This window comes from Lynx canadensis, chromosome D4 (assembly GCF_007474595.2).
Source record: "Lynx canadensis isolate LIC74 chromosome D4, mLynCan4.pri.v2, whole genome shotgun sequence".
In the NCBI taxonomy this organism is placed as follows: Eukaryota; Metazoa; Chordata; class Mammalia; order Carnivora; family Felidae; genus Lynx; species Lynx canadensis.
The window spans coordinates 6,458,554-6,475,111 of NC_044315.2; the positions used below are offsets into that span (position 1 = coordinate 6,458,554).

The window sequence follows — 16,558 nt, forward strand, 5'->3', positions numbered from 1 at the left end:
AGAAAATATCTACATTAAAAAACTACCACTAGGGGAGTCTGGGTGGCTCAGTCGGGTAAGTGTCCAACTCTTGGTTTCTTCAGGTCACGATCTCAGGGTTCTGGTTCCTTGGCTTTGAGCCTGCCTGGGACTCCGTGCTGTCATTATGGAGCCTGCTTGGGATTCTCTCTCTCCTTACTCTCTGCTCCTCCCCCATTCACTTGCACACACGTGCTCGCTTTCTCTCTCTCTCCTTCTCTCTCAAAATAAACAAATAAATAAACAAACAAACTTTAAAACTGAAAAAAAAAATGCTACCACTAAGGACCATACCATTTTCCTTTAACTTCCTACAAACTAAATTACTGAGAAATACATACAGTTGTAAATATATTTTGAAAATGTCACCCTTACAGTCTCCTCAATTTACATTATGTTTAAAATAATGTTAAATCCAAAGAACTGTGTAAAAAACTAAAAATGTTATAAAAACAGGGAGGGGGACAAAAGAGAAGAGACTCATAAATATGGACAACAAACTGAGGGTTGCTAGAGGGGTTGTGGGAGGGGGGATGGGCTAAGTGGGTAAGGGGCATTAAGGAATCTACTCCTGAAATCATTGTTTCACTATATGCTAACTAATTTGGATGTAAATGTTAAAAAATAAAAAATTAAATAAAAAAAAACTAAAAATGTTAAAAATCAAAAGGAAAAAAACTCTAAGCTGCAATAATGGGGAATGTTGTAAATATATTACAGTATATTCACTTACAAAATTATGTTTCAAAAGAATATTAATAATGGGAAAATCCTGATATAACAAATGAAAAATAACGAGAATTATATATATATATATATATATATATTTTTTTTTTTTTTTTTTTAATTTTTAAAGTTTATGTATTTGAGAGAGACAGCATGAGCAAGCAGGGATGGGGCAGAAAGAGGGAGAGAGACAGAGAATCCCAAACAGGCCCTGCACTGTCAGCATGGAGCCCAATACAGGGCTCAAACCCACACAGCAAGACATCACGACCTGGGCCAAGATCAAGAGTAGGATGCTCAGCTGACTGAGCCACCCAGACACCCTGAGAAAATTGTATATATAGAATGATCTCCCTTCTGAAGCAAAGTTTGTGTGTGTGTGTGTACAGAGACTGAAGTGAAAGAAATGCATCTGTATTTTCCAATTACTCTGCAACAAATACATGTCGCTTTCATAACCGGAAAAAAGTCACTCTAAGAAAGAAAATATACTTTATAATTCTATAGTCTGATCTTTCCTCCTTGCTCATCTAAATTAGCGATGTTTTAATGTATTCTTTCTTACGTCTCTTTCTTAAATACTAGCACATATCGCTAAAATACGTTCATTATATTCATTATATCCATACACCAAGATCTAATAAACAACAAAGGACTGAAATTAAAAGCTAAATTGTGTGGAGAGACAATGAATGTATGAATGCTATATGCTTGCAGAAAAGAGGAAAATTAATGACAGCTGGAGACATCTTAGGAAAATCTTTATGGCACAGATAACACTAATATGGCACTCACTATGTAAGGAAACACTAAACACAAATATTTCTTTCCCTTTTATTTAGGAGTATGCTTAGATTAAAAGTTTAAAGGTGTGTCTGTACATATTTTTACTTGTTTTAAGAAGAGAAAACTGGTGACGTGGGAGAGACAAATGCCACAGACAGAATCTAGGGTAAGGTAAGTTCTGATTCTAAAAATCAAACTTTAAGATTTATTGTATCACTTTATTTATTTTTAATTCTTTAATGTTTATTTAGTTTTGAGAGAGGGAAAGAAAGAGAGAGTGCAAGTGGAAGAGGGGCAGAGAGAGAGGGAGACACAGAATCCAAAGCAGGCTTCAAGCTCTGAGCTGTAAGCACAGAGCCCGATGAGGGGCTCGAACCCATGAACCATGAGATCATGACCTGAGCCGAAGTTGGAGGATTAACCGACTGAGCCACCCAGGAGCTCCTATTATATCACTTTAAAAAGAGATTGTGTCCAATGGTTTTAGAAAGCATTAATTTATTCTTTATTAACTACTTGCTTTATTTTTTACAAATAATCACTAAAAGTTCTTCACTAATTTGCTGTTAAAATCTCTTTGTTTTCAAAGGAGCCAAAGATAGTGAAGGTACACACTTTGCTGTCTGGAACATTCATTTTCCAAAAATGGTTGAAAGCTTAAGGGGAGGTGTCGCTGTTAGAATACTGCTCCATTACCTCCCAGTTTATACTTCCTAATTCATTTCTACCCCTAAATCAGTCTCAACCGCCAGCTATGAGAAAGCACATCAATATTTATAAAGAATAAATAAATAGGGGCGCCTGGGTGGCGCAGTCGGTTAAGCGTCCGACTTCAGCCAGGTCACGATCTCGCGGTCCGTGAGTTCGAGCCCCGCGTCAGGCTCTGGGCTGATGGCTCGGAGCCTGGAGCCTGTTTCCGATTCTGTGTCTCCCTCTCTCTCTGCCCCTCCCCCGTTCATGCTCTGTCTCTCTCTGTCCCAAAAATAAATAAAAAACGTTGAAAAAAAGTTAAAGAAAAAAAAGAATAAATAAATAAAGGAGAAATACACAGTTTGGATTATATAAGAAGGGAAACACTATAATGATTTTTTAAGGAAGTTCAAGTATCTATTACTTTTAGAAAATAATGCAAGGGGGGCGCCTGGGTGGCGCAGTCGGTTAAGCGTCCGACTTCAGCCAGGTCACGATCTCGCGGTCCGGGAGTTCGAGCCCCGCATCGGGCTCTGGGCGGATGGCTCGGAGCCTGGAGCCTGTTTCTGATTCTGTGTCTCCCTGTCTCTCTGCCCCTCCCCCGTTCATGCTCTGTCTCTCTCTGTCCCAAAAATAAATAAAGATGTTGAAAAAAAATTTAAAAAAAAAAAAAAAAAAAAGAAAATAATGCAAGAAATCAGAAATTTAAATAAAAGAGTATAGTCTGAATAGGCAGAGAGTAAATCATAGGTAATTACTGAACTAACGTAGGCTTGTTATATTAACTTAAACTTTTTTTAAGTAACTCCCATCTATGAATATATGTAGATGCATTACATTTATAGGTCTAAGTGTTCTTTTATAAAAGTACATTTTAATAACATAATTTACATATATACTTAAATCTAGCTGAATTTGAATTCATGCAAATATTGAATGAATTATGCTTAAATTAATGAGGTTTTAGGGTAATTATGAATAATAAGGAATTGTATAAAAATCAAAACATACCCCAATAATGTCAGATAATATTACTGAAAATAATTTTATAATATTCTTTTATAGGTAATTATACTACAATTCACTGCAGAACTGTTTGACTTAGAAATATTTATTGGGTAATTTTATTTTATTTTATTTTTTTAATGTTTATTTTTTTTTTTTTTAATTTTTTTTTTTTTTTCAACGTTTATTTATTTTTGGGACAGAGAGAGACAGAGCATGAACGGGGGAGGGGCAGAGAGAGAGGGAGACACAGAATCGGAAACAGGCTCCAGGCTCCAAGCCATCAGCCCAGAGCCCGACGCGGGGCTCGAACTCACGGACCGCGAGATCGTGACCTGGCTGAAGTCGGACGCTTAACCGACTGGGCCACCCAGGCGCCCCTTAATGTTTATTTTTGAGAGAGAGAGAGAGAGCACGAGTTGGGGAGGGGAAGACAGAAAGGGAGACACAGAATCTGAAGCAGGCTCCAGGCCCTGGGCTGTCAGCACAGAGCCTGACGTGGGGCTCGAATCCACCAACCACGAGATCGTGACCTGAGCCGAAGTCGGCTGTTGAACTGACTGAGCCACCCAGGCACCACTTTTCTGGGTAATTTTAAACAAATTCCAATCAAGTACTGAATAACAACATAGTGTTGTATCCTATTTTTTAAAAATTCTTAAAACTAATAACCAAAATCATATAAGGGCCATATTAATAGAATTTTACATGAAAAAGCAATCTGTAATTAGAAAACTATGTGATATCTCAAATAATATTTGTATAGTTCATAAACATACATGAATTACAATGTTGACACTTATACCAATTCACACATTATGAAAATTTTAGAAGTTGTGATCAGTATGAAATTTAATTTAAATAGTGAATGTATTTTATCACACTTAGTTGCAATCCACCTCCTTCAGCTAAGCTATAAACTACCAAGACAATGGCTATATCCTATATCCATAGTGACCAGTCGGGCACCTGGAACTCAGTAAGAACTCAAATATTTGTATATTAAAGCCACATGAGGGGCACCTGGGTGGCTCAGTAGGTTAAGTGTCCGACTTCAGCGCAGGTCATAATCTCCCAGTTTGTGAGTTCAAGCCCCGCGTCGGGCTCTGTGCTGACGGCTCAGAGCCTGGAGCCTGCTTCAGATCCTGTGTGTCCTTCTCTCTCTGCCCCTCCCCTGCTCTCTCCCTCTCTCTCCCTCTCTCTCAAAAATAAAAATAAACATTAAAAAAAAAACCCACATCATTTCAGGAAAAAAACTAACAACTAGAAGTAACTCAGACCCTCCCAATGATGTCTGGTTCCTAGATTACCCTTTAGATTTTCATGCACTGGCTTAAAAATTTCTGACTCCTAAAGTGAAGGAATCTACAGTGGATTTTGGAATTTGAAACACTGTTTTCCTAGAAAATGCCCTTATTATCATACAAACGTTCATATATTCATGTTCATATTGACACCTGGGAAAATACAGAAGTATAAGTATTAAGAAGCTTATTAAAAATACCCACATCAACTGAAGATATTAAAATTTCACTACACATTGTTCCCTTTACTTCAAGTAAGTTGCATTTTATTTTCTGAAACTTTCTGTACAGTCTACCAAAAAACAATCTCTGGGAGATAAAATAATTCACATTAAAAGCTGGGATCCATGGATGAAAGAAATTAAGTGGCTTGTTCAGAACAACAGAGAAAAAATAATTTCAAGGTTTTCATGATTTTGTGACTAGTGACCATGTTACTAATCTATGACTAATACGTCTGGTCATGAAAATATTTGCATATAACTAACAATAAATCAAGATGTATTCAACCACAAACATGTAAGTAATAAATATGGTAAGTGAGCTTGGAGGCAGATATTCTGAGCCTGTCAATAACCATGTGAGCGAGCCTGGAAGTAGATCTCGCCCTTGTCAAGCCTTCAGATGAGAATGCAAGGCCTGGGTGACAACTTGATTGCAGTCTTGGGAGAGACTGGGAGCTGGAACCACCCAGTAGCTCCCAAATTTCTAATTCCTAAACTAGGGTGAAAATAAATGTTTGTTGTTTTCCTCTGTTAGTTTTAGGGTAATCTGTTACACAGAAACAGATAACTAATACACTCCAAATACCCACATCTTCTATTTCCAATTTGTAAGCCACATGGCACAGAACTCTATACTAACAAGCTTAGGGGAAGAAAGAGAGCTTACCACTTTAATTGGACCTGTAAAGAACTAAGCTTTTCCTGGTCTTACTTAAAATATGTAGGCTATGTATGACTGTGTGACTTTTAGCAGATAGAAGACTGTCTTGCTAACGAACATGGTCCAGTCAGACAGATTATTTCTTCCTGATACGACTAGAAAAGGAGATAGGTAGAAAGACTTACTTAGTTATTCCTTTCTCTACTGCATAACTGAAGTGCCTCTACCAAGAAAGAGTCCCACGGTCAAATCAATAGGGGAAATACTAATTATCATCCTCTTAAAGATGTTCAATGCACACTACATGTAAAGTTCTGAGAGGTTCTTCAGTAAAAAGACCTATTTATTGAACACGGCATTTCTCCAACATCTGATGACTAAGCCTTTTTTCTACAGACACTTCCTAAAATTTTGCGGAAAGTGAAAATTAGAGAATCTTTAAAGCTTTATTTTCTGAATAAAATGTTCTATGATTATACGTTAACTCTTTACACTTGATCTTAGCCAAAAGGCCGAGAAGCGATACATACGTTAGCTATGTAAAAAAACTCTGACACCTCACCTTGCCAAGCTGCTGTAGAAATTTCAAGTGTCTCTCTTCAAACTGTGTCGGGTCTCGGTCTTCAAAAGCTCCAGAAAACCCAAGGGTGCCTATCCTATTTGGCAACATGTCATTTTCTGTTAATAGCTCGTAATCTGGAGAGAGAAAGTACATGAATACTGTGGGCTGGCAGATTACATCGTCTGGGTTAAAAGGTATGTATACAAGCTAACCAAAATAATCAGAATGATCTCGAAACACTAAATACAAATTAATACAGGACAACTCTAATAGTTTAAACTATATTAACAAAGTCTTTATTACCCATAACCTAACAGGCTTTCAAAAAAGACTTTTGCAAAGGAAAATTACTTGCTAAAAACAGGCAGTTTTAGTAGTATTTTTAAGTAAGATTATATTATTTTGACTTCTGCGGTGAGAATGGTAAATTGTACTGGAACAGGAAATACCTATGGGTCAGATATATGTACATTTAGCTACATATTTTAAAGGCGGAGCGGGCAAATAAAAACAAACCTACTTCTTGTTTAGAAAACCACTCAACTATAAAATATAGCTAAAAAAAAAAGAAAAATTGCTTTTAAAACGTCAAATAAGCCAAATAAACTTATACAACATACTATTCATTAATTGGTAAAGTAAAACCGGGTTATTGAAGAGGCCTCTGTTAAAAATGGAGAGACTGCTGAATCAAGAAAACTATAATATGTACGAAGTAGGAAAAGTCATATGAACATAAGAGACTAAGACAGTCTAAAAGGCATCAATGTTCACTATATTGTACACTTGAAACTAATATAACACTGTATGTTAACTAACTGGAATTAAAATTAAGACCAAAAAAAAAAAAAAAAGATATCGAGGAACTTGTTGTAAGGGATTACAAAATTAGTAAAGATTTGTTAAAAACTATGAAGACAGAAAGGGGACCCGGAAAAGCAGTAGGACTATTCCATCAACACATACCTGGAGTAAACAAACTATTAAGATCTCGTATGATGGCTCTAAAAGAAGGTCTAAAATCTGGTTCATAATCCATACAATTATTAATGAGATTTGCTAATTCTGTCCACTTTGGTGCAGGAAGCTGGTGCCTATCTTCATAAAACTGGAGCTTCTATAACGAAAGAACCAGGTGAGAAATTGTATAATGTGATAATCAAGCTTTTTTTTTTTTTTTAAACACAAGATAGGCTAAAAAGTATCAAATCATAGGAAAGAAAATCAAGGGTCACAAAGTAAGTCCAACTTCACAGTGGATATAAACTCACTCTTTGAGAATCCAAAGCGCTCAGAGGCTTGTCTCCTCCACTGCAGATTTCCCACAAAGTGGTACCAAAACTCCATTTGTCTGTTGCCAAGTTTAGATTTTTAGGATTTTCAATGCATTCAGGTGGTACCCATGGTATTCTCTCCTGAAGAACTTTGAAATGATAGCAATGAAGTATGGTTAAATAGTTCCCACAAGTAAATAATTCTTTAATATGCAAATAATTTCAAACTGATTTGGATAATCTGGTCTTTTTTGCGTGGCTGTGAGTTGTGTGCACCACACAAGCAAATGTACACATTTACAAGCCACAAGGGACCTTTGAGGGCATCTAATTCATTATCTCAGCTTTAACAATGACAACACTGAGACCCATAAAAACTGAATAATTTGCCTAAAGTCACAAAATTTGTTAGCAGCATGGAGAGAATTAGAATCTTAGACAACAAACTGTGGATCAACTAAACTTCCTTTCATTGAGCCATAGTGTTTCAACTCGTGTCCAACTCTCTCTACCCTTCCTAGGAGTTGTGCATTCAATAAAATTTTTTTCCCATAACACTTGTCCTAAATTGCCTTTTGATTTTTGTATTTCTTTACAGTGCGTAAATAGTAAAGGTAATGTGAACATCATTCTGAGCTAATGATTCAGGAGCAGTGGCAATTCCAACTTGTACACGAAAATATAAGGACCAACAGACAGGTGAATTACTTAATTATCCCAAGATATTCTGAATACGGAATTGATACAGGTAGTCTCTGCTAAGATCATGGAATTTCACAAGTAAAGGTGCTATGGTCTTTTTTGACCTCATCAGAAAACCGTCATCCAAGGAAGGAGACAGCACTTTTAAATCCACCTTCTGGTAATCTGGTATGGATAAATAGAAAAGTAAATAAAATGATATAGAAGAATGAAGGATAATCTGTTGCATCTTTTAGTATATTTTGGTAAAGCAAAATGAATATTTTTGCTAATGAAGAGATTAAAGAGTACAGGTTCCTTTCTCTTTCACCGTATGAAGAAATTTTCTCCTTAATTTCCATTCCAAAGAATAAAATTTCCCTTAATATAGGTTCTAAGATCCTATAACATTTTCCGCCTTATTGTCTGTCTTTACTGTCAGAGAAGCTATCAAGTTTCAATACTGTTGGCTCAAATAGGATACAGCAAGGCACAAATGTTGATCAATTTACAGTCTACATCTAGTACATTCAATTAGAGAAACTAGCTAAGATAATGAAATACAGTTACAACATTATTTGTACCAAGAAAACTCCTTTCAACTATGTGACTGAAATTTTTACTTTGTTAAATAGAAAGCTAACAAACACAAAAGATTTTTTTTTCAAGTTTTAAAAAGTCAGAATTAGCTGAATAATTAAACTAAATAAGATCTCAAAGTAGGTAATAGGTCTTCTCAAAATTTTATTTAGTGACTGAAGGAAAGAAAAATTTAGATAATTTATTTGTGTCTCAAAGAATATATTAGAAAATTTCACATTAAAAAATGGATAAAATCTGAACTTCCATACAAGCAGGGATTAAAACTGTTTAAAAAATCATTTTACAGTCCATGATAACATGCTTAATACAAGAAAGGAAAAATGGAGACTAGGATGTAACTATAACTTAATTTGGATTGCTAAAAATGGTAGTTGAATTTTATTATTAATCAAGAACACGTCAATAAAAGAGTTTGAGAAAAAAATTAACAACATGCTTTTTGTACCACTGTCCAAATAGAGACGTGGAATCACTATGTCGTTCACCTGAATCTAATGTAACAATGTGTGTCAGCTATACTCAAATAAAAAAAATCAAAAAGAAAAAAAAGTTAAATGAGATTCCTGTCGAACTTACTGTCCTTTGGCAAAACTGTAATACTAATGCCAGGATCACTAAGTTTGATGAAAGGAGGATTTCCTGTCTTTCTGTCTTCTTCTCTGATAAGCAGAATATTTTTGGCACACACATTCCCATGAATAAGGGCTTTTTCTTCCTGTCAAAGTTAAATGCACATTCAAATATCAATCCACAAATATTTGAACACTTAGTATACCCAAAGTCCCCAAATGGATTTAAACGAAAAAAATAGGGCAGTATTAACTAATGAACACTAATTTGGAAGCGTGCTTTGACATAAAAGAAAGTTTTACGGCAGCACTGTGCTTTTTGTTTTACTTTTCAAATGACACACCAATCTGCACCCATGATGAAACAAAGATCTTAAAAGTACTCAGTTCCGCTTCATTTTCCAAAGCTGCGATTTTAAACAGTAATGAGTACTGTTCCTGTTCAGCGGCAGGACACGGGTGCACTCTGAGGGGTCCGATCACCGGCTGGCCCCCCTGGTATTCTGCTCCTCTGGCAATGCTGCTTTCTCACCACACATAACGGCCGGTTGTCCGCAGGTACTATAACAAGGGATTTTCTGCAGGGATTTTCTGCTATCCGCAGCCGGCAGAACGTGTTTCTGCGCAATTTTTTATTAAATTCTCTAAGCCCAACTGACACAAACTACAGATTGTCTACCAGCAATTTTAAGAGATGGGATGACAAATCTCTTTCAGAAATGATTTTACATAACTAAATATATGCCTAAAATAATCTCTTTCACCAACTAACAGATTCTTTTAAATGACTCAACATTCATTCACAGATTTATTTCTTGTTCCTGGGTCAAGATCCTTTCTACATTGCTTCAGAAGACAGAATGTTTTTGATAAAAAATTACACTTATTACTTACTAGAAAATGCATGGCCCATGCCAACTGTTTAGCCACTTCAAGTTTCCATAATATACTTATAGAATTTTTATTCTTTTTCAGGTATGTATCTAATGATCCAAATTTTACAAACTCCTGAACCAGAATATCTGCATTAAAATATACAAACAATAAGGCTCAAACACAAATACAATAAAAATACGTGTAATTTTAAACTTTTATAAAATATATTTATAATATATGAGTATTATAGGTAAAGAGATTAAATTATGCAAAATCTACTAATTTAAAGAAAACTTAACAACAACATACCATTGTATTTTTGGGTTTTAGTTTATTCACAAAAGCAAGATATAGGAATCTAAACAATTACGTATATATATAATAATATATAATATATATGTTATATACTTTTCTTATAATGTTAATATACATATATAACTACTCCAGCATACCTCCATGTATTAGTACTGAATTATGGCTGCTTTTTTTAAACAAATGAAAGTTTCTCAGAGCTAACTTATCTTGCATGATACTACAGTAGCATCCCCAGTTTTTTTTTTTTAAGTTTATTTATTTATTCTGAGACAGAGATAGTGCCAGTGTGAGAGGGGGGGAGAGAGAGAGAGAGAGAGAGAGAGAACACTTCAAGTAGGCTCCGTGCTGCCAGTCCAGAGCCTCACGTGGGGCTGAACTTAAGAAACCGTGAGATCATAACCTGAGCTGAAACCAAGAGTCAGACGCTTAACCTACTGAGCCACCGAAGTGCCCCATTGTCCCCAGCTTATCTGTGGTTTTGTTTTCCACAGCTGCAGCACCCATGGTCAACAGGTTCAGAAGCAGATGATCCTCCTTCCGACTTTCTGTCAGAAGGCAGTAGCCTAATGCTATGTCACAATGCCTACGTCACTCACCTCATTCCATCTCATCACATACATATTTTATCATCTCACATCATCACAAGAAGAAGGGTTAGTATAAAATATGATATTTTGAGAGAGAGAGAAACCACATTCACATAAACCTTTATTACAGTATATTGTTATTACTGTTCTGTTATTATTATTATCTCTTACTGTGCCTAATTTATAAATTAAACTTTATTATATGCATGCACGTATGCAAAAAAAACATAGTGTATATAGGGTTGGCTACTATCCTCAGTTTCAGGCATCCACTGGGGGTCTTGGAACAATATTCTGCAGATAAGAAGGGACTACTGTATTTAGACATCAAAACTTCCTGAAATTCTTCTTCTACACATAAAAACTTATAGCAATGTCTATTCTATCACAGGCATTAAGGAGAATGTGAGTTTGAACTCCATTCATCCTTTTAATTTATGCTGCAAAAAAGCAAAAGTTTGTTTTGCATGGCTTGATCTTTAAAAGTATATTTTTAAAATAGTATTAAGATATATTTTGCCAGGAAAACAAGGGTTTGCTTCTAAAAAACTCCTGACTGCCTTTAAGACATATAAAAATTTCCAGCCCTGTCAGTATTGACCAAGTTCCCCAAAGCCAGGACTATTTCTACATTAAGACATGTTATCTAATAATTAAACTGGGTTTAGGATTTATTTACAGTCATCTAGTACTAATTTGTAATATAATAAGCTCAGGTTCTCAATTTCAAATATAAATTTATTGAGATTATTTTATTGTTTCTTAAGCATAAACAGTAAGTTCTATAAATGAGAAAAAAAGGACTTCATCTTTTTAATCATAAAAAAGGAAAATTAAGATAAAATAAAAACCAAAAAAATTCAAGCAAAAAATTTCAACATGGCATCGTGACACATATCTTTAAAGAAATTCTGACAGACTTTCACACTGTAATCCATGTTAGCTCATGGCCTAGTGAGCAATTCGGGGCCTATGCTACCTACAGGCCTATGCTTCACATTATTTGTTTTAAAATGCGTACTGTAGGTCTTCCTCAAATTGTGATTCTGCCTGATCTAATATTACAATTACTTAGTTCTCACTTGGTATACATCAGTTTTGGACCTTGCTGGGTAACTAAGACAAATTTAATGACTGTTTTGCTACCCATAGTTAATTTAGAAAACACAATCCATATACTGATAATTAAGAGCTGACCACAGGTAAATTTATGTCACAGCAAGTGTCAAAAAGAGAAGGAAATGAAAAAAAAAGAATAAATATCTAAGAGTTACAATGAACAAAGCTTAATGAAACTATTTTATGCGGCACTAAAAACCTACTATGTTTCACAGATACCAACTGACTGTCATAAGTTCCATTGTTTTATGTGTTGTAAAAGAAAAAAATTGCCAATTAAATAATGACTTATCATTGATTATATCACACATCCCAATTTCAGGTATTTTTAAATGTGAAAAAAGTGTTTCACAGGATCAGTGAAATATACAAGCAAGCATAAGAACTGGAATTACATGCTCTGAAACACTGTTTTCCGACTTTTTAAAGAAATGTATTCTTTCATCCCCCTTAATGAAAAATTATGACAAACATCAATAAAAAAAGAGAGAAATTCAGAACCACTCTAGTCAGGGATAAGTGAGCAGTAGTCTCATTATTGCACTTAGGTTTACTCTCACTTCATCAACCCCCTGAGGTACCTAAATACCTCCACAGAACAGATTTGAAAATCACTGTCTTTGAAAAGACAATCGATTTTCAAAAATATGAAGACATGTTATATAAGCATGGATGCAGATTTACTCCACATTACTAATAGAAAATAGAGAATTATGTAATTTTCTGAATGTAAACTTGGTTTTTATGAACAGTCTAAATTTAGCCATAGAATATATCAAATATCAACATCCAATCATTTCAGTCAGTTCCACTACAAATTCAACCTATAGTTTAGTTTTTTACGTAATTCCAAATAAATTTGTGCGAAAATGGCCAGTTATTCCAATGACATATTGAACCAGCCACAATCTGTATTGGTATGGTTAACAGAAAAGATTATAAGACATGTTTACTCGAAGACTCTGCTGTTTGGACATTTTGACATAAGGCATATTAACTGTTTTCTGCATTTTAATTTCACTCATTCATTTCCTTTTTTAGAAGACATTGCTGAACGGTTCTACGATGTTTTTGGTTTCAACAATATTTAATTCCTTTCAACATGGTTTATACTGATACTTAATTATGATCCTGAAATTGAATTTTCTATATACACAATAGATGCTCTGAGAAAGGCATGATATGAACGTAAGGAAGCCTGTAGTTTTACTTACTTTCCTCTCCACAGACACATACTCCATAATTTAAAACCAGGTGCTTGTGAGAAAGCTGGCTCATCATGCTTGCTGCTTCAAAGAAAGACTAAGGAAAAGAAAAAAAACATACAAAAAATACAAAAGAATTATTGTTTGTGTCTAAAAATGTTCATAGGTCAGAGAGATCCCGTCTGTCATAAGAGAAATGCACTTTTTCCTTATTCTCAGGACACAGACAAGGCTAATGCGCTGTGGTTCCCTTAGATGGACTTGACACTTCTATCAACCTCGATGCTAGAGTTCATTCAGAGAAAGCCCCTGAGAAAGCCTGGAATAAGAAAATATCAGTGGGAGAGAGCACTGTGGTACAGGGCAATATGAATGATACAAGATCAGCAGCCTTAGACCCACAGCACCTGGAGGAGAGAACAGACGCAGACGCCAGAGACACTAAGTAAATGGACGAGAGCTTCAAATAACTTCTCAAAGAATCAAGACTGATCACTGTGCAGATAAAAGATCATGACAACTATGTCAGGCATGTTATTAATATCACTCTAACTCAACTAACCTCTGACGAGAACTTCTGGGTACCGTTGTGAAGGATCACAACCACCAACACTGTGGTATCCTGGGTTAGAAAAACTTTCACTTGTATGTTTCACGTCACCTTCCGCTAACATCATTTAAGACATGTTACTCACCACAAATGTTTATTATGTCATGTTTGGTGATGCTTTGCTATGTAAAGGACCCTGACAACTGACAAGCAGGTTTCTGCTGGCTAGCATCTCCAGATCATGCCCAGAGGCATCCGCATTTCACCTGAAGCATTCTTTAGGACAGTGCCTTTCAAAAATTTTTTTAAAAATAGATTAAACCATGGAAGAAATCTGTAGAAACCCATAAAGCTCTGGAGAACCAAGTTTGAAAGCCACTGGCTTAATATATGCAGAAATGTAGTAATACCCATAATACAATGTTATGAGTAATTAGTTTAGAAATAAGTTATTATTTAAAAAATCCTATAATTCTCTACAACCCCACCCCCAGAAAGCATCCTCAGAAAGGTCCTTGATATGTATACTTTTAAAAATTAGTTTTGAAAAGCTACATGCATGAATGTGCTGTGTCCATATGATTGCATATGTTTAAATGTCATGAACTACATGAGCTATACAAAGAATATACACACCTCTGAATAGTTTCTGTGTGCTTTATCCAGAACTTTTAAAAGAACTTCTGTTTCATGCAGTTGACCATAGTCTCCTACTTCTCTTCTTACACCTTTAAAAATTTTTGTAAAAGTGCCTTGCCCAAGGCTTTCATTCTTTAAAAGAAAAAAAGGAAAAATAAGAATCAGCAAAGATGAAGAAAGATATAGGAATTAGGAAATATATTTAATGACAAAGGGTTTTTAAAAATCCATAAGCAAATATTAACTGTACTTTGTAATACAAGACAGAACATAGGGATTAATGAATAAAGTGCATTTTGGTTCCACCATGTTCTTAAACCCCCTGGATTAGCTATAACTATCACTTTTTCATAGTGTCAGTGTTTACCTACATTTATTTGCATACGAATATTTTTGTTTGCCTTTCATAATAGTGAAAGGAAGCACAGTCTGGTCTGTGGAGGCAGAGAGAGTGTGGAACTCCTAGTTGTATGACCTTTTGCAGCTATTTGATCTCTGTGCTGCAGGTATCCTGGTTTCCTTATCTCAGGAATGCGGATAATCAATTTTGCATATTCTTGTTATGAGCAATAAATTAATAAATACATGAAAGCACTTAGTACAGTCCATACCACATGGACTTGATAAGCGTTAGTGATTACTGCTATCACTAGTGTTTCTTGCTTATCCTTACAAAACAGTTGTTGAAAGACTGCACCCTGAAGTTGGGCTGTCAGTGTTCAAACCGAAGCTCTACTGTTACTGGTTTTGTAATGTTAGGTCATGTAGCAACTCTCTGCTTGCTGTTATTTACAGGAAGATTCAAGTCTTTATAATTCTGTATAATTCCATCTATTGTATCCTTACAGAACTCAGACATCAGTTATTCTTCCTCATTCCACTCTCTGTGTCCCTTAATCTCTTTCATAATTTCCATTTCTTTCTCCCTATCTTCTGCACCTGAAAATTTTTCAGATTTTGCAATTCACTAATTCTCCCTTCAACAATGGGCAATCTGCTCCTTATTTTCTTTTAACGTCAATGAGCATATTTTTCACTTCTATATTTTCCTTTCTCCAAATTGTTCTGGTTTTTTTGATAATGTCTTGGTTTTTTCCCCATGTTTTCAACCCCATTTGTGTCTTTAAACATACATATATATTTTATAACCTCAATCTGAAAAGTCTGTTATATGAAGTTCTTTTTTTTTTAATTTTTTTTCAACGTTTTTTAATTTATTTTGGGGACAGAGAGAGACAGAGCATGAACGGGGGAGGGGTAGAGAGAGAGGGAGACACAGAATCGGAAACAGGCTCCAGGCTCTGAGCCATCAGCCCAGAGCCCGATGCGGGGCTCGAACCCACGGACCGCGAGATCATGACCTGGCTGAAGTCGGACGCTTAACCGACTGCGCCACCCAGGCGCCCCATGAAGTTCTTAAGAGGTCTAACGTACATGTTTGTTGGTCTGCTGACTCTTGCCTAATTCTGAATTATTTCCTTGAATGTTTTACAATTTTTGATTAAAAGCTCATGTTTATTTTCTTTGTGGGGATTCTGGGTGGCCTAGGGTAAGAGTATGTTCTTCCAAAAAGATTTTTTGTATTTGCTTCTTCCAAGCATCACAGGGCACACTTTTATTTTAATGTATTGGCTTAGGGTTTCTCAGACTATGCAGATGGTATAAAGAAATCGAAACTGGAAAGCTTATAGTTACGAATTCTCAGGAGAGACTTTTTTTTCTCTAAGAACCCAACAAAAGCAGACAACACTCCTTTTCTTCTCCTTTTCCTAGTGGATGAATTTTTCATAATCCATGTTGTTTTACTGGGGATGTATTTATTTGAGGGTCCTGGTTTTATTCTGAGATGGTCTCACTTTTAACTCCTGGTCTTGTGGAGGCCTTATAAGGCTTGGCCCTTCTTCGTGTTGCTTGTGATCTTAATTCCCTTGTTTAATGAAACAAATCCCAACCCCCCAACATCATCCTGCAGCCCAAACATCAGCTCTTATGCACACTTGGTTTTCAGTTCCTTCTTTATTTTTAACTCCATGCATTTCCCTTACTTTCTTGAGAACTTAAGAATTAAGACATAGGTCTTTTGTAGAAGAAGATTTTTAAGTTTTAAGATTTAAAAAGAAATATTTTTAATTTTTTTAAGTTCATTTATTTTTAGAGAGAGAGA

The 16,558-nt window shown here is 35.4% G+C and overlaps 1 protein-coding gene across 3 annotated transcripts in view; it reads right to left on the bottom strand.

The window, feature by feature from the left end:
- The window catches only part of JAK2 (Janus kinase 2), a 121,762-nt gene that overhangs the window by 15,920 nt on the left and 89,284 nt on the right, over positions 1–16,558 (bottom strand). For 2 of the 3 annotated variants that reach the window (XM_030294264.1, XM_030294266.1), the window contains 7 exons: positions 14,392–14,526; positions 13,215–13,302; positions 9,998–10,125; positions 9,111–9,249; positions 7,248–7,399; positions 6,943–7,093; positions 5,977–6,110 (listed from right to left, as the gene is read on the bottom strand). In XM_030294264.1, coding sequence (XP_030150124.1) covers positions 5,977–6,110; positions 6,943–7,093; positions 7,248–7,399; positions 9,111–9,249; positions 9,998–10,125; positions 13,215–13,302; positions 14,392–14,526 — 927 coding nt within the window. The remainder of the gene's footprint in view (positions 1–5,976; positions 6,111–6,942; positions 7,094–7,247; positions 7,400–9,110; positions 9,250–9,997; positions 10,126–13,214; positions 13,303–14,391; positions 14,527–16,558) is intronic. The other variant, XM_030294265.1, reaches the window with a different exon arrangement.